The sequence below is a fragment of the Egretta garzetta genome, unplaced genomic scaffold (genome assembly GCF_000687185.1).
Source record: "Egretta garzetta isolate BGI_Z169 unplaced genomic scaffold, ASM68718v1 scaffold163, whole genome shotgun sequence".
NCBI lineage: Eukaryota > Metazoa > Chordata > Aves > Pelecaniformes > Ardeidae > Egretta > Egretta garzetta.
Genome location: NW_009259308.1, coordinates 5,230,187 through 5,252,324, shown reverse-complemented (window position 1 = coordinate 5,252,324; position 22,138 = coordinate 5,230,187). Strand labels below are relative to the sequence as shown.

At 40.7% G+C, this 22,138-nt stretch overlaps 1 protein-coding gene across 1 annotated transcript in view; it reads left to right on the top strand.

The window, feature by feature from the left end:
* The window catches only part of PATJ (PATJ crumbs cell polarity complex component), a 153,681-nt gene that overhangs the window by 118,947 nt on the left and 12,596 nt on the right, over positions 1-22,138 (top strand). The window contains exons 33-38 of the mRNA XM_009636168.2: positions 553-670; positions 1,232-1,365; positions 15,569-15,652; positions 17,652-17,845; positions 19,665-19,812; positions 20,962-21,048. Coding sequence (XP_009634463.1) covers positions 553-670; positions 1,232-1,365; positions 15,569-15,652; positions 17,652-17,845; positions 19,665-19,812; positions 20,962-21,048 — 765 coding nt within the window. The remainder of the gene's footprint in view (positions 1-552; positions 671-1,231; positions 1,366-15,568; positions 15,653-17,651; positions 17,846-19,664; positions 19,813-20,961; positions 21,049-22,138) is intronic.

Here is a 22,138-nt window from a genome sequence, read left to right as displayed (position 1 = left end):
CAGCAGGAAATGGAGGAGCAGCACCCAGAAAATGTATGTGTGGTTATGTTAACTGATAAGGGGGAGTTCTGGAGGCTTGATCTACTTGAAGATCAAGTGGTTAATGGGGGCAAGGGGTTAACTAGGGAGATGTTAAAATAATTTTCTTGGGGAAAAACTTAAAAAATTACTTGCTTCTCTTTGATTACGTAGAAATAGACACACAGGCTAATGTCAAGGATGTTCTTTACTGTTTAAAAGAAAAAAAACCCCAAACAACTAACCACCAAAACCCGCATTATTTGGTATGAGAGGTGCAACTGAGAAAGGTGAAGTCCTGTCCCTACTTCCTACACAAGCATTTCTGGAAGCACAGTGCAGTTATCCAGTCATCCTGATTTTCCATTTATTTATGAAGAGAATGTTTTCACTTCATCTATGTTTATTGCTTGTTTCCCTTCTATTGACCCAGTGGATTTAATAAGGTATGATAATCAACAACTAATGATGATGTTCACATAACATGACTTTCTGTGATTGATCTCTTTTGTTTCTGCTTTGCTTTGCTTTTAGGTCCTCAACCAGATGAAGCAATCTAAAACTTCAACAAGAGTACCAGTCAACTTACAGGAGATACCCCTGGTGCCAGCACCTACTTATCTTACTCCAGAGGCAGAAGTCACCAGCCGTAGTATGAACCAGTTATTTTTTTCCACCAATAGAGTGTATAAGTAGTATCCTAACCCAGGATGGATCTTCTCTTTTTTTTCCCAGATAACTTTTGCTGAGATTTTTTTCTTTGAGCATTGAATGACCTATTTTAAATTATTTTATGAAGTGTTTGTATTTTTCTCTCATTTTATAATTTTTGAGAGCTTGAAAATGTCTTTGCTTGTTTTTCTTGACTTTTACATACAAAGGCATTGTTCCTCCTTTTAATTAAAATAAAACAGAATAAAAAATAAAAACAGAAGTAAAGGCAACCAGGGACATCCTGTCCATTCCATAGTGCTGGGACGTGTCCTTATCTATCCTGAATGGAATAATACACCTTGCCTTTATAACTTAATTAAATGTCCTCCCAGTCATTTACTCTGAACTTTACTCCCAGAGCTCTGGAGTTGTTCTGATTTAGAGATTTGTAAAGGTGAAGAGCAAAATGTAAGAGCTTAATTAGCTGCTCTCATATTTGATGATTTTCATTTTCTCATTGAATAGTGTGACTTATTTCTTTACCTTTTCATATTCTTAGACGTCTTTCCACCTCCATTGCCTGTGGATCCAGCAACATGTCCTATAGTTCCGGGACAGGAGATGACTATAGAGATATCCAAGGGTCGGTCAGGCCTTGGACTCAGCATCGTTGGGGGGAAAGACACTCCACTGGTGAGTTTCTGTTAAGCTAATATTTTCTGTCTCTGTTAAAGAGTAGTAGACAAAGAAAAAGGAAACATAGAAACTAATGATGCTGTTAATCTGTAATTGCTCTAATAAATTGTTTGGTACAGGGAGGAGAAACCAGCAACTACAATCTCCAATAACAAATTGATAATTTTACCTTGTATCAGATCAGTTGTTTTCTGTTCCTGTTTAAAGGTTTGTGTTTCAGTAGGGCTTTCTGCTGTATTTAGAGTTTACAAATATGTGTTCTTTTTTAACCATTGTGAATTAAGAGTTTCAAGCAGGTAAGTTACCAGAATGGTTGGACTAGAAATGAATGTCACAGAGGTAGAGCTACTTCAGCAAGGTTAACACCTCTGTCTTGAGAGCATAAATGCTTAGTAGCTGTTTAAACAAACTGTGATTTATCTCCCTGCCAGCAAAAACCCTTGCTGAACAGAGGTAAACCAAAGGTAATCTTTTAATGTTTTCTGTGTCTTTTTGCTTAATCTTGCTCTTGGCTATGCTGTTTTTAAAAAAAAGTATCCTCAGCCAAATTAAAATGTATCAGTTCAAGTGTAAACTCAGCAAGTTAGTTATGCTAAACCCATCTCTGCCTCTGCTGTTGCTGTTTCCACTCCACTTTCCATTTAAGAGATGCCGTGTTACAGTATAACACAATGTCAAATTGGTTTCTTTAAATGTCAAATTCAGTTCTTTTAGAAAACAAGTCTGCTGCAGAGGTGTCTTCACTGGGTTCTCCTGAATCCCCTGCCACAGAGATACTTAAAGCAAGCTGCTCTGTTACATGCAGTTGTTCCCTAAAATATCATGGTGGTGCATCATTAAGCAATGAAGTGCTCTGAGTGTCAGCAGCTACAGGCAGTTACAAGGTGGTAATCCTTCCCCAGACCAAACAAAAAGAAGGAAAAAACCCAAGGAAGTTGAAAGGAAAAAGAAAGGTTTGTTTTGCAGAGTGTAGGCTGTATTACAGTATTAAAGCTGAAATTGGAAAAGGTTCAGCTTTTGGTCTCATTTATCCAAGTCTCCGATTATGTAGAGTTTGGATGAATTGCTGTTTCACGTGGAGATAGATCTGAGTTATGTTGAAGGCTTAAATCAGCCTATATGGTTTTCATTCCGTCCAGCCATGGGCTGTTTTGTACCCAGTCCCTTTTTTTTGTCAACCTCCTCAGTGTTGAGTAAGTTCAAATAAGAAGTTCAGCATCAGTCATCTCTCTGCTTTTTCATTTAACTGGAATTTGGAAATAATACATGGCAGTCTGTCAGACACAATCTGGTACGTGTCTTTCAAGAGATTTTAATATAAAAAAATGAAAATTATAAATATCTGCTTTACAGAGCAGATGAGAAAAATGCAAAGGATTTTATTCTTCAAATTGAGTAAATGGTTTTCGTTAAGTATTATACTTTCATTAGTTTATTCATTAAAGTGTCCTCCTAGGAATTTATTTTAAAAACCTATGCACTTGATTGCAGTAACTGAAATTCATGAAGGGAGGGAGGTCTGACTTTCCACGTTTCTGATCCTCACATTACAGGACTTAGAAAAATGAGTCTGTGTTTCTTTTCATAGTTCTGGATCTGCTCATTTGAAGGCAAGCAGTGTTGTTTCATAGGAAACAAGTTGCTTTTGTGAGACCACAGTCTAATCCGATCATTTACCATGTGCAGAGACCATCCCCAGGATTCTCCATAACCTGCTTCTCCAAAACGCTGCTTGCAAACACTTTTCCTCAAAGCAGGTAGCCAGAGTTGTGCCTTTAGCTGGTGGGATCATCATCGCTCTGCCCACTTTGTACTAGTGATCTCTCCCAAATTATTTTGATGCCTTCCTTTATTGCCATGAAGGCAAACCCCCTTTTTAAAGAGTTGAACTGAAGTTCACATAACAAAATAAGGAGGGGTAAAAGAAAATACTACTCAGGACTGTAGGAAAGTTTCTGTCCTTCTGGGGTTTTTGGCCTAGAGAGGAAATATAACAAAATTAGGTACGTGGAGCTGAGTGATGTGTCTTGTCTTGGTCTCCATCATTTGTTTTTAACTTGGGGATATAGCTGGACATCTTTTGTGTTTTAAAAAGGGCAAAATAAATTTACTTACAGCTTCACTGGCTATGTATGTGTTATGCTTATGTGCCATGGAAGTTCATCTCTTCTGGAGGTCTTGTGTGGCAGAAATTGTATATCTAAGACTCACTGTTTTCTACAGCTCAAAGACATTAAAATTAAGTTATAATTGGCTTCAGCAGTTCAAATTTGTTTTTTTAGCTATTTTTGAAATGGGAATTGTCAAATCAAAGTCAGAAAGAATGGGAATAACATCATTCATGGACATCTCTGCAGGCATGAAGTAGGGGTGCTGTCTTTCTTACTCTTGTAGGTCAGATGGTGCACACAGATGATAGAGATGAGATGGCCTGACAGGACTATGGAAATGTGCTCCATCAGGGACAAGAAAAGGCATGGCAGAACAGGGGTGAACCTGCAGGAGCAGTGCCTGTGTGTACCACAAACAGCTGCAGAGACTTTTTCTTCTACCTTTTCGTCCTCTGTGAAAACAAGACACAAACACCTGTTTCTTCCTCCCTTTTCTACGGGGGTATCTTTATTTCATACCTGCACAGGTGTGTAAGTGTCTACAAAACAATGAAGGGTATCAACTCCAGTTCCTAGGATCCCAGAAATAATTTACCGGTATGGGGAATAAAGGGAAGCTGTGCCTTGCTAGAACTTGTCAAACCTAGGAGGGCTATGGCAAGAGTACAAGGGCCTCATCTATGTGGCATTAAAGTGCGCTTGATCTAAGAATGTTTAACTGAGTGCTAGTAGTCAACACCAGTGCACAACAGCAGCTCATGTGTGATGGGAAGAGCTCACTTTGGAATATTTTGGATCTTTCTTAAACATGTAATGTACGGTCCCAGCTTTCAGGACAATAAATCTGGCAGCCTGCTAAAGCAACGCAGTGCTTCAAAATGAAATAGAGCGCAACTTTTAAGTCATAATCTTAGGAATCTCATCAGAAATCACCAAGTAGAGACTTGAAAGATACAGCTTGTGAGCAGGAGGTCAGAAAGTGATTTCTTAACCCCCGTGAAATGTGTTTTGTTGAGAAGGTGACCATCGCATTAGACTTGCAAAACCTTTCAAATTGCATCTATTATGCATCTATTGCGGATGACACCAAACTGAGTGGTGCGGTTGACACACTGGAAGGACAGGATGTCATCCAGAGAGACCTGGACAGGCTGGAGAGGTGGACCTGTGTGAACCTCATGAGGTTCAACAAGGCCAAGTGCAAGGTCCTGCACCTGGGTCGGGGTAACCCCCAGTATCAGTACAGGCTGGAGGAAGAAAGGATCAAGGGCAGCCCTGCCGAGAGGGACTTGGGGGTACTGGTGGATGAAAAGCTGGACATGAGCCAGCAATGTGCGCTGGCAGCCCAGAAGGCCAACCGTACTCTGGGCTGTTGGGCTTGTTCAGCCTGGAGAAGAGAAGGCTGCGGGGAGACCTGATTGCGGCCTTTCAGTACCTAAAGGGGGCCTATAGGAAAGATGGGGAAAATCTTTTTAGTAGGGACAGCTGTGACAGGGCAAGGGGTAATGGTTTTAAACAAAACCAGGGTAGGTTTAGACTAGATATAAGGAAGAAATTCTTTACAGTAAGGGTGGTGAAACACTGGAACAAGTTGCCCAGAGAGGTAGTGGAGGCCCCATCCCTGAAAACATTCAAGGCCAGGTTGGACGGGGCTCTGAGCAACCTGATCTAGTTAGCGGTGTCCCTGCTCACTGCAGGGGGGTTGGACTAGATGACCTCTGGGAGGTCCCTTCCAACCCAAAACATTCTATGATTCTATAAGCAAGGACTGTGGCTGTGTGCTTAGGGGAGCAGGAGAGCATCAGCTGGAAAGATGTGCTTGCAGAAAAGGCACGGGGAAGGAAGGACTGTCCTTGAGAGTTTTCTTCATGTTGTTGATCTTTAGACTGCTATAACCCTTAAGCAGTCCTATTTCGTTTTATTCTAAGGGTTGATTTATTTTTATTTTTTTCTTTACTGTCTTTCATTTCACCTTCCCGTGTGCCCCTGAGAGAACACAACACATGGCCTCTTCTTTAAAGCAATTAAACTGCAGAGTGAAGCTGGCTGAAGTACAGGGCTTTCAATTTGTGAAAAGATTTTTATTTTTTTTTTTGGTTGTAGTCCAATCAAACTTGTAAAAGTAACCCCAAAGTGGGAATTTAAAAAAAAAAAAAAAAAAAAAAAAAAGTGTTTTCAAAAACATGGCAAAAGGAGGTTTGAGGCTCTAGCTCTGCTCCCCAGGACACAGTCCTGCCCTCTTGTCCCCCCGGTTGCTGAATTGTGTATAAATGCTTGTCAGCTCCACCACTGCTAATAGCAGCCATAAACCTGACAGGGGAGTCATTGTCACCCAGCAGCTGCCAGTGCTCCCAGGGCACCTGAACAGGTCCAGCTGTGGGACGCCCGGGATTCATGAATGCGGCAGACCTGTTTGGGCAACGCCTGCAGCGCAGCTCTGGGAGCCGCAGGCGCTGCAAACCCCAGTGCGCTGGGCAGGACACTTGTGCTTGGGCTGCCAGCTCAGAGCCTGGAAAAGCTGTGACGCTTAGTTAGATGTGGAGTTCAGCTTTCAGGCTTGGGCGTTCACAGCAGCAAGCCAGCATTGGCGTGGCCAGCTGGCCCAAAGCTGCACAGGCTGGGACTGTACGGGTCCCGGACGAATGACCGGCCCTGCAGGGTACAGGACTGGCAGCACCAGATAGTCCAGTTGTTCATTATAAATTTAGGAAATGTTCCTCAGTTATTCTGCTTTTGATTCATTGCATTCTGCATAAGTTGTTTCAAGGCAAATTAGTTTCAAGTAATGGGCTTTTTCCTCTGAAACTGTTTTGCCAGAAAGTTTCTATGAGGTTTTCTTAAGTCGTCTGAGAATAGGGTACCAAGAAATTGTTTAAAAAAAGGTGTCCTGGTATTCCTCCAGATGGCATGTGGGGTTAAATCTTCTGAGCCCCATTATCACCCCAGAGCGTGTGAATGCTGCAATATCTTGTCCAGCTAGCAACTTGCAATGAGCCATTTTCTATAAAACAGGATTGTCAGTTTACAGGGGTTTTGTTCTTGGCAGTACATGGAAAAAGCATCACTCTAAGATACAAACATTTTCTTAGTAGGTGGGAGCACTGTTTTGCTTCCAGCTGAATAATTTAGTAATGGTTGAGTTGATTACTCGTAGTTATTGACTCTGTATTTGCTGCCTGGGTGATTAAGATGCTCAGACATGCTGGAGGGGAATCAGCAGTTTCAAGGTTGGTGGAGGCTGGTACAGGGACATTCCCCTCAGGCAGATTTAGAGAACCTTAGGAAGGGAGGAGAGCACAGAGGCTCAGCTGGGGCTTGAAATCACTGTTAAGTACTGAAGAGGTACCTATGATATAAAAGAAAAAAATATTGCAGGAGAGGTAACCTAGGAGCTCTTTGGAGGCTCAGTAGCTAGGATGTGGTTATTTTCTGAACCATACATAGAAAAGAAGAAAAGAAACATACTTTATCCTGTGTCTTTTTTATTGAAAATGACATCAAACTTCTTATGCAGAATTTTTATACTGGGTTGTCTACTTTGAATTTGGTAAATAATTTTTTTTTTTTTTACTTTTGCTTTGAGATGGCTTTAATAAAAAGCATTTCTAAGGCAATTAACAAACTTTAAGGTACTCCATCTGTAAAATAAAGTGATCCACAAAGCCAGGGAACTGGAACACTTCAGCAGTGCTCCAAAAAGTAACAGAATATGCCTGCACTCAGCTAACACTAGTTGGTGTGAGAGCTGGTAACGCCAGAGTCGGAGAGGAAAAAGCTTTTCTAATCACCTCAGTTAGCCCAGAAGGCTTTCTGGCTTGCGGCGGAGCAGGGGGAGCTTTGTGATGGTGGGGCTGCAGTTTGACAGAAGAATATTTAGATTCCTTCTGTCAGTCCAGGTGAGTCATACCTTGCATAAACCCCATCTGTTAGGAAGGGCAGGGGAATAATCAAGAAAACTGTGACTTTACATTGCAGCTGTTCAAGACCTGATGTTTGCCCCTGGAGCGGTGAGGGCTAATTACCCTGCTAGGATCTCCACACTGCCAAGAGCAGGCTGTTACTAATACCGAAGCCAAGTCTGGTATCTCTATTTTGTACCATGCTGCAGTCAGCAGTGAGGACCTACCTAAACGTGAGGACTGATGTGACTTCTGTGTTACTAAACAAACAGGTTCTCCCTTGGCTGAGCTTTCTTCCTTCCCTCCCACCTCGGTTATATTTAGATTCAGGCAAAAATAACTTCATCAGTTATAGACAGCCGAGGTCTGAGCGACTTTGTAGACAGTCATCAAGCGCAGCTAAGACTGAAACTGTTTTAGTGGAATATGCTTACATTGTAACTACAAATGAAAAATAAGATACTGGCCTCAGGAGGGTTTCAGCCATATATTGGCTATAGATACAGTTGCTGTTAAGTCTATCGCACAATGAATGGAACAATAGAATGAAAGATGTTAATAGAAGTCCTAAGTTTTTAATTGTGGTTTGGGTATTGTAGAGGAAAAGTTTGTGGTTGGGAGAGAAAAAAATGCAATAACTTCTTAACCATCACCCACGTTTATAAAACAGAAGGCAATTTAATGACAGTGGTAAATGCAGTTAGCCTGAAATTATGAGGAATCACTTTGACTCTTGGTTGGATAATGTTAAAATGAAGTTGGTGGATTCTAGAAGGATGTTAGCTTACAACAGCATGAAAAAACCGAACTGCTTTGTACACGAGTTATCATAAATGGGAATTAGAGTAGTAAGTTTTGCAAATCATGTATTTGATGGATTTTTGGCAAGGGTTTAGCTGACTGTACAGCTAGCTTGCATAGCAGCGCCTTGTTTGAAGAGGTTGGTGTCTTCCAGGAGTGTAAATCAACCATAACATTTAAGCTAACAATGTACAAAAGCAGTAGGACATGTCAGAATGGACTTCAGGAGTATCTTGCTTGCTGCTGGTTGAAACCACTGGCTTTTGGCTTCCCATGTCATATGCATTCAGGATCTCATGCATTCTTTATAACCTGTGTTATGCACTGTACATTGTAAATTTTGGGGGGCTTTTCATTTAATAAAATAATGAGAGTGAGAGAGTTAACATTTTAATATGTAGTTCTGTGTTTTATTATTCCCTCTAAAACGAGCATGTATACTTTTTGAAAAACTTTGGTTTGCTTTGGCATGTGATTCATAGAAACATAGCTCTTTCTATCATTCTGACTTAAGTCATATATTTTTACACTAAACATCTTATTACCTTAGTTTTATTATTTCAGAATCAAAGGAGAGCTTGCAAATGTCTATGACTGCAGACTGAAGGAATGTTAATGAATAGTGCCATTGAATTTTCAGGTTTTAGCTTTTCTGATCTTAGAGAATATAACTGTAAGCAAAAATATTATGCAAGCTGAATAAAATTTAAATAAATAAGGACCAGATGTAACTATAGGGGCCTATAAAATGTAATACAAATATTATCCACTTCCTTAAAATAAATCTGTATTTTAGTATGAAAAATTATATTCATATTGATGTTGTGGATTAATCTTTTTTATGAAAGTTGGCAAGTGAACACCATCTCTTGCAAGGGCTTGTTCTCAAATGGGAAACAGACCTTTTGTTTTGACCTTGAGTAGAGAAGTTTTTCGGTATCGTGCAATGTAAAGCATTTTTACATTAACACAGTAATACATTTTTACATTATATAGCCTGTTTTATTACAGTAGTGTTTGGCTTAGGATTTTGGGTGCCTGTTAATGGTTTGTGAATGCTAGCAATTGCAAAATATTTGAGTGTTAGAAGGAGGTATATGCAGCATGATGCATTAGATAAACCCCTTTAAGAAGTCAAGTGATTTGCTTGGAGTTGACCCTCAGCTTTTCTTGCTGAACCATTCTCTTTTAGATTCCATTTAGATCTGCGAATGGAAGATCATAGATCATAACATAACTGTTGTAATTTCCTCTGCCTACAAGTAACCAGCAGCTGGATTTATTTTAACTACTGACAGATTCTTATGTGGGGCTAATTCTTCAGCGAAACACACTGTGCAACTAGTTGATTTCTACTTTATCTGTGAACCAGCCTGTAAAAATGAAATGACAATTTTACTACTCTGGACAAAGTATTATAAAAGTTGAAAAGGAAATAACTAATGATACTGTACTTGCCCTGGGAAAGAGATAAATCTTTAATCCTGCAGTCAGCAAAACCTCTTGTAGCTTTATTTTCTTTAATAAATACTAATTTAGTATAACGTTTGTAGCTGTGTAAGAAATTTGTTGGAGATGTGTAATATTACCTTAGGAAAACACAACTTGTCAACTAAATGAAAAAACATCTTTTCCTGAATGTTGTTTTATGTGTAGCTTACTTTTTTGCTTCCTTGGCAAAGTACTCTAATATATGCAGAAAGCTTCATTTCTTACACTAAATATGTAGTGGCTAAATAAGTCATGGCTAAATACATCAATTCTTACATGTAAACACATAAATATGGTTAGTGGTAAGGATTCGTTCACCTAACTGCTGACCAAACTGAGATACAGGCATGTAAAATTCATGTAATCCCAGCAGTTTCCCCTGCCTGCTTTCTAACACTGCCCAGCCATGTAGGTTCCCAAAAATCTGGTGTCTCTGTTTTGACCTAGACTTTCAGCATCATTGTCTCTGTGTTCAGAAGCATCTGTCTGGGAGACTGGTACCTTTGCCTGGTATAATGTTCCCTTGGTCCGGGACAAATGGCTGGGGATGCTCTGGAGGTAGAGATAGCCTTGTAGCTAGAGGGCAGAGCTATGGATCTGTTTTCTACTCTCAGGACTCTTCGGGGGATTTTTTGTCTAGTGATTACCACCTTAAAATGCACATCTTGGAAAATATGGTCTGGGATTTCCAAACAACTCATTTCTAACTGAGTATCTTACCCGGTATCATTCTATTCTCATGATTATTGCAGTCCTCAATGTGTAGTGGTTCACCTTACTTCTGTGAAGCACCTTTGATCCTATCAAAATAGTGTCTGGGTCTTGTAGGCTGAAATAGTACAGCAAAGATAAACTCAAAACAAAGTTAACATTAGCTCAGTTAAAGAAATAGCTTCTTGTGAATGATCTGCAGTAGATAAGGACTATTTGCCAAAACTCAGACCTTTCTCCTTGTCACATCCAGCCAACACCAGGTATATAGCGATTTCTCTGCTCCAGTTCTTTTGAAATCTCCCCTCTTACATACTGTTCCACCTTTTATCACATGACACAACTTCATAAAAATATCCATGGTACTTAATGTTTGAGCCTCCTTCATGTCTTGCATCCTTTTACTCCCTCGCTCTCTACTTCCAACATTTGCAAATAACAGTCTGGGGGCTGATTTTCAGTGGCAAAGGGCATCTGCGTTGAAAGCTGCTGCTTGTCCTTCTGAACAGCTGCATAGAAGAAAAGAAACCCTAGAGAGACTGGCTCAGAAGCTATAAACTTGCAGAAAACACGTGAGCAGTGCAAGCCCAAAGCCAGACAGCTTGTGAGACTTTCTCACCACTGTTTATGGTCCTGCAGGCTTTTAAGGTTCGCTTGGTCCTGATTTTCCTGAATAGGAAGCTGACTTTACCACTTTTCTCCCAAAGGCTCAATCAAGATGGTGCTATGTGGTCATTGCCTGGGGTCTCTGCCATACCAGTTCTTGACATTTAAGATACAAAGATTAAGCTGTCACTCTTATTGAATTTAATTCTTAACACTAGCATTTCTATTTGTGCTCTCTGCTGATGGGCAAGTGTGATATTCTTCCCCTACCAGGTCTCTGAAGTTGTTATAAATCAAGCAGAAAAAATATCCACAGCTTGAGGGGAGTTGAGATCCAATTCCCCAAGAGTTCAGGGCTATTCCCCTCCCTCAGAAGGCGATGCAGTATAGGTCATGCTGTGCACATTTTACAAGTTGTATTTTCCATAAGTGGATTCTCAGATTGGGTGCTAATTTCTGTAAGGTTGTCTTGCCTTCACTGTTCAGTAGTCAATTGCTCTGTACCAACATTGTTCTTCAAGGTGTTGACCAAGAGGCTCCATGAACTCTTATACTTGTTTTGTCAGAGTCAGTGTGAGAGTCATCACTCACATGCCTTCCCTTTGCTCAAGAAGGCTGTGCAATCACAGTGGTATTCCGCTTGTAAAGCAAGAGTGAGGGGTGTAGCTGTCCTGCAGCTCAAATCTGAACCTTTCAAAATACCATCTAGGATACTGGGTGGCCAGTTTGGTAAGCATTGCTGCTTGTTAACAGATTTGGTGCACATCGTATATGAACTAGGCATGTTCTTGCCGTGTTTGGGAACTATTCTGGCTTGCAGGTGGGGTTTTTTTAGCCACGCAATATGGATAGTATCAGTGCACTCAGCTTCATTTCAGTGGACTGCAGGCCCTTCAATGGCCTTCAGTATAAACATTATTCAGCCCAGGACAGCAACCTCAGCAGTAGCAGACAAATTCCTCTCTACTTTGTCTTTCAGTGTTTTCATGGTCAGATAGCCTAAGTTTACACCTGTGAGCGTGGACTTTGTTTAGCACAGAAGAACACTGTTTATATGCCCGGGCTTGTATTCTGCATCCTTCCGTCCCAGACAAGAAAAGTTCAGCTTTGCATTAATTTCTGATTTGTATAATGGTTCCAGACTATTCTTTGTCAAAATATACAAAGATTAAAGCTCCAGTTTGTTGAATGGATATGTAAACCTTATGAACTATGTGCTTTCAGCAGCTGGATATCTTTTTTTAAACAACTGTGTTCTTGATATGAGAGTGTTTTTATTTCCCCCTTCTGCACGAACAGTTTTTGCGGCTCTGCCAAGCTATATCATGGAGTGCCATAATCTGTACAGAACTGGTAGTGAAAGGAGATGGGGAGGGATGGGAGTGAAAACCTGTTCTGAGCCACCATGAATTCACAACCTCTAGTTCAACAGTGATGCCACTTTCCCTTCCTCCCTCTTGATCGATTGATTGATTTTGAACTATTTAGGCCTTGCCCTCTAGAGATATCAAGCACGCAACTGAATTTGAAGCTAGTGAGCAGGAGCTGCGGATGTTCAAAACCCATCCTTTAAATAAATTTGTATTGTTTTAGTCATGATAGATCCTATTTTTTTTCTGAGGCACTGAGAGGAGTGTTACAGCTTAAATCCACAGCATGTCAATAGAGTCATTACAGATTAGGGCTTGCTTGGATGGTCGGAGTGTGACATTGCATCTCATTACTGTGTAAACTTCTTTAAAATATTGATATAATTAAAAACATTCAATAACATCAGTAGTTTGTTTTTAGTGATTTGTCATGGATGATCAAAACTAACAAAGTCTTATCCAGATCCCACTAGATCCAATGGAAAAAGACTACTTCTGGGTTAAATGTACTTTGAGCTGATCCCAGAAGTATCAGAGGAAAGATGTCTGTTTGTTGTAGTTTATAAGCTAAGGAAGGTAAGACTCTCGTATTTATGTTTATGGACTATTTAAAAATCTTTACAGTACATCATGGACACGTTGCTTCATTCTGGTTTTAATTGATTTGATAAGCCTGATTCAACTACACTATTTTAAAAAAAAAATAGTTAAGAAAAACAGTGCTTTGGCAGGTCAATGAGATGTTTCCTTCTTCAGGGTAGGCACAGACAGAACAGGAATGTACCTTTTCATGCCATATGTATTTTTAGTCCTAGGTCTGGCTTCTAACGCGTGCAGGAGCCGCAGTGTAATGAAGAATTGTTGCCTTTTCAAATAGATGATGCAGATTATTCAAACTGATAACATTCGGTGGTTCCTGAATCTGAGCTTAAGTATGTGCAGTTTTACATTTAATAATGCAGCACTGGGAAAAGCTGGTAACTCCAGTCTGTTGACCATTTTTAAAGCAACCACAGGTGGAAAACAAACTTAAATGTGATTGAAAGCTCCTTGCTCAGAGGTTAGGAAATATTTGACTGTCTCATGTACATGCCCAGTCTGCCATTTTTCTACTGAACCTCATGTTCATTCACTGCCCTAGTATGTCCTAGTTGAACGATGCTGCCTTAACAAGGCGGTTGATACTTTGTGTTATCTCATTGGCCACTTCTAAATGCCTTCCTTTGTAAAGTGTTTAAAAAACTAAAATTGAAGTGTTCTATGGAAGTTCTAAACCACAGACTCAGCTTTTTCTCAGTTACCCATGATTGGCCTCAGGTGAAAAAATATACATCACTGTCACCCTCCTGGCTTTCATCCAGGCAAAAGCTCCTTATGTTGACTTAAGAGTTACATGATCATTTTTACAAAGGTAACTCCCCCCAAAAAACCCCAAAACCAACCAACCAAAAACCCACAACAACCAAAACCCCATGGCTGAGAGAAGATCTAAGACATGTAGCAGAGGATTTTGGCAGCGCTGTTGAGATGGACATGCACGTGTTACTGTGTTCCACTGGTAATAGCTGGTTCGGTTATTTCAAGAAAAAGCTGCAGTTGCCAGTGGTGTGTGTGTATGTGTGTGTATATATATATAATTTCTTTTTAATCAAACCGTTCTTTTGATTTTCTTAATTACCTTGGTACACAGCTCATAGCATTTTGCCTTCATGTATGTAGATTGAAATCTTTTCCCCCCCATCTGGGATGCTTGTATCAGCTGTAATCCATTTGTGATTAAAATCCTTCAGGCTTTTCTCAGTGACTGGTATATATGTATCAAAGAGGAAGCTTGTGACAGTGGTGCTGTGCTCCAGCAGCAGCGGAGCGGCTGTAGATACAAGTCCACATCGTTAAATAAGGTGTAGTGGGAATGAAAGAGAATAATGCTCTCAATGTTGTCTTGATCAGAGCATTAGCTTAAGGGCATTTGAGTTTTCTTTCTGTTCAACGTGCACCATGTGTGCTGGGAAAGGATCGCAAGGCAACATGGGGGGAGTTAACTTGGTGATGAGAGATGTAGTATCTAACAGTGTTTTCAAAACACGAAGGTACTTTGTTCTACCCCGGCAGCTATTTCCTGCTCCTGCTCCAGGAAGGCGGTGCACAGCAGGGCTCGCACGCTGCTAACCTCGCTGCCTTTTGTTGCAAATGCTGCAGAACGTCTCCTCTTCGACTTGTACGTCAAACTGGTGAAGGAACTTCACAACCATAGTGTTTTTTGAGGGTGTATGTGTTTGAGAATGGGTTATCCAATACCTACGTATCCAATTGAAAATCACTGCATATTTATCCAGAGCCATTTTAGAGTTTGTAGTGAAACCAGCTCTGCTCCAAGGCTGGGTGTTTGCTGGTGACATTGGAGAGAGGAGCACATTTTGCACAGTGAAGCATCCCATCCTGCTGGCTCTCAGGACCGCAGCCGAAGCGCTGCAGCAGGATGTTCACCTATTTGTTTCAGGAAAAAAAAAAAAAAAAAAAAAAAAAAAAAAAAAAAAAAAAAAAAAGAAACAGACCAGAACAATGCAAAGGGAAAGCACCAGCAAGAGAACAGTATGTTCTTTGTAATGCTTTTTCTTTGGGGACATCTATTGCTGGCAATAAGATTAAATCACTGAAACCTTCCCTGAAGCTACATCTGCCACTGCCTACATTTTCCAACCTCAGTAATAAACTAACATTTGCCATTGTTCGTTTCTTCTGGATTTCATTTCTTACAGATTTAACCAGCGCTATTTACCACAAGGCATTCAGTTCTTGCTTAAAGCTGAGATCTATGCCAAGTCCCTAAAAATATTCATAGCTCCAAAGAATCTGGTTTTAAATAATATCATAAAAAGTAGACGATATTAATACAACGGTTCACACTGAGTTCACATACTGCTGATGCCAATGTATAAAAATGATGGAAGCCCAAGAAGCTCTAGACAAGACTACCCTGAAGTGGTGAACAAAATCCTTTTTACCAGCTATCTGCATTTTGATTACAGGAGTAATATTCTTATCCCAAAATATTTTAAAAAATATAAATCTGTGTTACAGTCTTGCTTGTCCTGACATGGAGTGCTGTGCCTTTTTACCACGGAGCAGTGGGCTGTGTGGGGAGGGTCGTGGCTACCAGTTTGCAGGGTGTTTGGGAGGGAGGATTCATGCCACCCCCTTCTTCCCGCAGGACGCCATAGTGATCCATGAAGTTTATGAAGAAGGGGCAGCAGCCCGAGATGGCAGGCTTTGGGCCGGCGATCAGATTCTGGAGGTAAACAAGTCTCACTGCATATGCGCTTGCTTATATCTTTGTTGCGTATACTCGTATTCAACGCAGCATAGGGTTCTTGTAGGAGAAAGAGAGATCATTTAGTGGGATCTGTACTGTACTTGAAGCTTCTTTTCTGTCACTACGAACATCCTGACAAATTCGTATTTCCTTATATATTCATATAAACTGAAGGTACAAATTGAGAATATATTAAATTTAATTGAGCAAGGCAGTTCTCGAATTACATAGTTCAGCTGTCATGTCCAATAGCTCAGTATTATTCATCTGTTTAATCTTTCATTCGGAGGCCTGCACTACCGCCGCCGCTTCAGTATCTCTGCGCTGCCTGCAAACGAAGCGCAGAGCTGGGTGAACCCAGGGCGAGACGGTGAGGCTGGCTGCAGCATCGCTGCGAGCATCCCTGCCGAAAAACCCACAGTGCCCGCCTGCAGCATTGCTGGGGGAGCTACTGGCTCCTTCAGGCCATGGTTCATAAAAGCAGTGAACATACAGAACCCTTTCTGTGAATAAATGTAGTGTTTTTCCTGCAGACAAGCATGGGAATCGAGGAGGGAAAGGGTTAAGAAAGAAGTGTTGGTCTGCAAATGAAACTTGCATCAGGCAGGGGTTCAGCGCAGCTGCTTGCAGCCTCTCGCTGTCAGATCAGGACAAATTCCCAGCATGGCCATTAAGGCTTTGGTGTGTAGGGTTAGAAAAATAGCAAGGGGTACTTGGGGAGTTGTCTTTACAGCTCTTGCACTGAAAATATTTTTTTTTTTTAGTGTTAAGGCTGAATGTTGTTTTCGTTTTATAAATAACTGTGTATTACCAGAGCACAATAATTAGGGGATAGAAATGGGGAAGGTTAATTAATTCTTCTCTGGCCAAACAGGAAAGTGCTAATGTTTGTGTGACATAATATTGTTATTATTTCAGCTTTTAAAAGCTGTACTAATTAATCAAAAAGATGACTCTGAATTAGTTTCAGATTGATACAATAAAGCACACATAGATGCCTGTGTTCAGAAAAGAATACTGACAAAGTATATAAATAAATGTGTGCAGATTAATACCAAAGAATATAATTACTATAGATTAGGCTTAATTATCTTAATGTAAAATTAAGTATGGTTATAACTTTGCATATCTAGAAATACTGAGAAATATTTTCATTGCCTTAAAACTTACTATGTTATGTAAATGGATTAAAGTGTATTGTTATCAGTTACAGTTCATGCTACTTCCTAAAGAGACTTCAAAAATATTTAAGCATTGATATTTTTTGGTTTTGGCAAATAAAAGATGATTTTGTCAACAGAATATTGGCAAACACCTTAAAGGGCATCTGTGTATCAGGCTTGGCAAAATTAGAAGGTTAAGTTTCAAATTGTAATCGTTTTTTTTTAAGACTTCAGCATTCAGTCAGAACTTCTTGTTCTGTCTCGTATTACTAAAATGCTAAAACATTTTCAGGTTGTCGTAAGAGAAATGTAATTGAGTGCTCCAGGAGCGGTCTTGTGTGCCATCTATTGGAACAAAGCAAAATAACCATTTAATACATCCTGCCTGGGCTTCACCACTGCCATTTGCTAATGTTCCTGATTCCTTCTGTCTTCAGCTTGGTGGTGTTGTGACGCTGGGGGAGAAGGAATCTGAGCAGTAAGAGTTGTAGGAAGCTCAAAGGAGCACATCTTGCTTTTTCTAGTTGTAAGAAAAAAGCATTGTTTGAGGTTCCAGCATTTAAAAAGAAGGGAAGAACACCTGCAAAACTTACAAGCCAAAATGTTTTGATTATCGTGATTTACTCCAGGCAGTGGCAGAAAGCACCAAACTCGCACTCAGTAGGAGATGCAGGAGCTTGGCCTTCTGGAAATGGGAGCACTAAATTAGAGTGCCAAGGGGTGTCAATTTGACAAATTTTTCCTGTCACACAAGGGTAGGGTGTGATGAAAAGATCATTTATACATGTCATTTGGAAAGAAAACACTGATTATTTCAGGTGAACGGGATCGATCTGCGGAATGCCAGCCATGAAGAAGCTATCACTGCACTGAGACAGACGCCCCAGAAGGTGCAGTTGGTTGTTTACAGAGACGAAGCGCATTACAAAGATGAAGAAAACTTAGAGATTTTCTATGTAGATATACAAAAGAAAACAGGCCGAGGACTAGGGCTCAGCATAGCTGGAAAACGGTAAGAGCGTCTCTTTGATTGGACTGCACTTCAAATGAGAAGTATTTTGCTTCTTGCCATGTGAACAGCTGTAGCCATTAAATGGAATGTGAAATCAAGGAAAAAAGTCAGTAAGCAACAATATTTTGGATCTAAACAATTTCAAGGATGCCATGGGGCTGTGATCCTGGCTCTCCTATCAGGATAATGACAAACCTGTGTGCAGAGGCTGCTGCTGCCCAGGAGGGTGCCCTGCTCTGAGTGAGTGTGGCCAGGCTGGGCGCATGCGGAACTGGGAGCTCCCTGTCTGCCGGCTTCAGCGTAGCTGTGTCTCAGAGGTTGGAAGCCCTAGCCGTGGCTTTTCTGATTTCGGAATGGGGAGAGAAACCCTCTTATTTCCAAATACCAGGATATGCCTTTGAAAATGGATTTGTGAGTTAAATCTAGCTCCTACCCAGGTTCAAAGGGACCAATGGATTCCTTAGTGGAATCTAAGAAGCTGAGTTAGACCCAAATCCTGAACGGTATCAAAGTGACTGCACAACACTGTAGACAGCAGTTCTGTGAATGCAGAGCAGAATCTGAGATACAGTGGTAGGTAACGGCTGCTTAATAAAACATGAATTTTTACTGATATATTTCTAAACCATTGGTATTAGATCATTCGAACCAGAGCACTGATAGATTTAATCTTTCATTGCCACGAGAGATTTACGGCATGACACTGGCGAGCACTCGTTCAGTGTTGGTGTGTAAGAGTCATATGGTTGCTCTTCTGTATTGCCAAAAAAAATTTATTTTCTCAATTACAAATCATCATGTCATTATCCTGACTGCGTATGGTCAGTAAAGTTTCTGCAGCAGTTTTTTAGAAGAGTGGTGATGTTTAACCCAGGTGTTGCGAGCAGATTGCGGGTTGGGTAATTAATTTAGCTTATGTAAATTACCCTACAGATGGTAATCGCAGTCTCCAGCCCTCCTGCGTTTGCTGCTGTGCAAAACTTTCTGTACTATTGCTAAGTGCTTCACTTGTGGGGATTTCCACGTTAGAGGTGGCTCGATTTCTGAAGTCGATTAAATGATACCCAGGTATAATTCAGGTTGTGAAGTGTTGTGTCACCCCTTCAGGGTGAAGGATACCTAACGCCAAATCTTGGCATTGCAGCTGGCCCCAGCTCACACCATAGCGAGCCCTGGGAGCTGGGGCCAGCACAGAGGGGTCCTGCAGCCTCTGGGAGGGGACTCCCCTGCAAGGAGGCTGGAGTTGATAAATAAACACATTCCCCCCCCGCCATCTGCGTGGCCTGCTGCTCTTGCAAGCCTTGCTGCCCACTGCAGGCGGACAGCCACAAAGCTGGATTTTCTGCTGCATAACTCATGTGCAAACTATAAAAGTCTTTTCTGCAGACTTCTCCCTGCTCTTCTGTCGGGGGCCTCCAAGCTTCTAGAAAAGAAACTGAGCTGAACCTTTAGAGGAAATATAGAAAAAAAAAAAATTGAGGCTGCATAATTCATATCAGGCACATCAGGACATAGTCTTACTCTATTTTAGACTGATCCTTAGCTTTTTATTCATACAAATGGTATTTTTCATGAATCTTTATGGATCATACAGTCAGAACTAACGGTTCAAGGGGAAAGACAGCATTAAATATAGCAAAACATGCCTTGGTTTTAAAACTTGTAGATTTTTTACACTCAAACAGTTGAATGGGGTGTAAAACTAGTTCTTCCTCTGCTCACAGGTTTCTTCTAATGTCTTTTAAATGCAAGTAGTCTAAATTGGTCTCCCAAAGAATATTGGATTGTGTAATTAGCCATATGCTTCTTGCATTGTTAGAAATGGAAGTGGAGTGTTTATCTCTGACATTGTTAAAGGAGGAGCTGCAGACCTAGATGGAAGATTAATTCAAGGAGATCAGATTTTGTCTGTAAATGGAGAGGATATGAGAAATGCCTCACAAGAGACTGTTGCCACTATACTTAAGGTGAGTACGTAATATATTGTAAGATATTGAATTGCAGTTACTGAGACTATGCAAGGTAATTATCCTGAAGTGCTGTTTACACATATGCAGGACAGCTCAAACTGATTGTCAAGACAAGAATTTCATCTGAAATAACTTTGGGAGATTCATTTAAAATCACTTTTCCATGTATATTTAGAACAGGGATGACATGAAATGGGAAAACAAAGGCACATGTAGTATTTAAGCATTTATTTGAAAATGCAGCTGTGTGTTTCATACATTAGAAAAATATTTGGAAACCTGGGAGTTATACAAATCAGAACTGAAATCAAATGCCTTTGGCTTTGCTGCACTAACCTGCAACTATTAAACGGCAGCTTAAATCTGTTTCTGCACAGCTTTCCATCTTACAGGAGTGATTTTATACTCTGAAGTTGTGCAGTCTGGGAGAATTTGCTTTTTTTTTTCCATTAGAAAGCCCATGGCTGCTTGAATCAGAGGAGAGGGCAGGGGATGTTAGCTCCTCTGTGCGGCTCCCAGGCTCAACAGCCTGTACCAAGATGATAGGACAGGTGGGAGCGATGCTGCAGACCTATTCCTATTCAAAACTGCTTCTGGAGACAAGGGGGTTTTCCCTGCCATCACCACTAGTGTTTCTGCATATGATTTCTTTCATTCCTGAAGAGAAAGGCTAATTATCTCCTTGCTTTTTCCATTCAGGTGGAATTTGGGTGGCCAAAAGTACCTATTTAAGAATTAGAAATCGGTGATATGAGGGTATATTACTAAGTTGAATCCATATGTCATAATTCACCCATTTTCTGCAGCATTTTTCTTCTAGAAGTGTTTTTTCATATCTATTGTTTGTGGCAAAAGTCTGTTAAAGAGTTGAGGGATTTTTTGTGTATTTTTACTAAGTAATTGGCCATCTACAGTTTGCCAGTAGGAAGATTCATTCATTCAACAACCAGGATAAATCTTCAGGATAAACCTAAATCCAGGGACAGGTACTTTTTATATTCTCTAAATACAAATGTTAATGTTTTGTGCATTCCTTGTGGTTTTCTTCATGGAGTTGTGGCGCTGAATATAAACATAATTCTCTCCTGGAGAGCATGAAATATTCTATGTCTACTTAAATGCTGTACATTGTGATTTTTTTCCAAGTGTGCCCAAGGCCTAGTGCATCTTGAGCTTGGCAGATTGCGAGCTGGATCATGGCTATCATCACGGAAGACATCCGAAAACAGTCAGGTTAGTGACAAATTCATATGTATAAAATGGAGCTGTGAAGGGCAAGGTGTGGGGACAGTGCACAGATGTGCGTGTGAGGCTCAATCCTTCTATAGACACTGCTGAGCATGTGGAGCAAAATATTTTATTGCAATAATATTCTGTGCTGAACTGCAAAGTAAGTGTCATGCTGAAATGGTGATTAAATAGCAGAGCTAGTTAATGCATTTTTTTTTTGTTTGAGGAGTGTCTTCCTGAGACACACCAAAAATATGTAATATTTTTCTCAAATTATGATGCAGAAAAATTTTTTTAGACCTGCAAAAAATGCTGAATGTGTTTTCTGCAGCTGTTTTGTCAATCAAAATGAGTTAATGAAACTGAACTGTATCTCTGCCTATCTTACAGCACAACCACATGAGAGCTGCTTTCCTCTCAAAGAAAACACAGAGCAATTTCTTGCTTCACTTGCTTTTTACCTGAAGCGAGGACAACAATTCATTTTTCAATCAGTGCAGGGCTTTTCCTCTCTCCCCATGCCCCCCAATCAGCTGAGACACTGATACTGTTAGTATTAAAGTCCGAGTACTGCAAGGGAGAACAAGGCAAGATGACTTAGAAAACTTTTTTTAATCGATTTTCCTTCTGAAGACTGACTACTTTGCCATGATATTTAAGTTAGAATCATAGAATTGTTTAGGTTCGAAAATACCTTTAAGATCACCAAGTCCAACCGTTAACCTAACCCTGCCATCCCACCGCTAAACCATGTCCCTAAGCACCTCGTCTACCCATCGTTTAAATACCTCCAGGATGGGAACTCGACCACTTCCCTGGGCAGCCCATTCCAATGCTTGACAACCCCTTCTGTGAAGAATTTTTTCCTGATGTCCAACCTAAACCTCCCCTGGCAAGCTTGAGGCCGTTTCTCCTCATCCTAAATGTCCCCAAGAGAGACAAGCTCTGTTTCACAGTGGTGCTATTGCTCTGGAATATTTTTTCCCCCTCTCTGCCCAGGGGCAGCTGTCAGGGACCCATGGGACGTTGCCCACACATCTCCCTCTCACACTGATGTGCGAGCAGGCAGGAGAGGCTGGCCCCTTGGGGGACA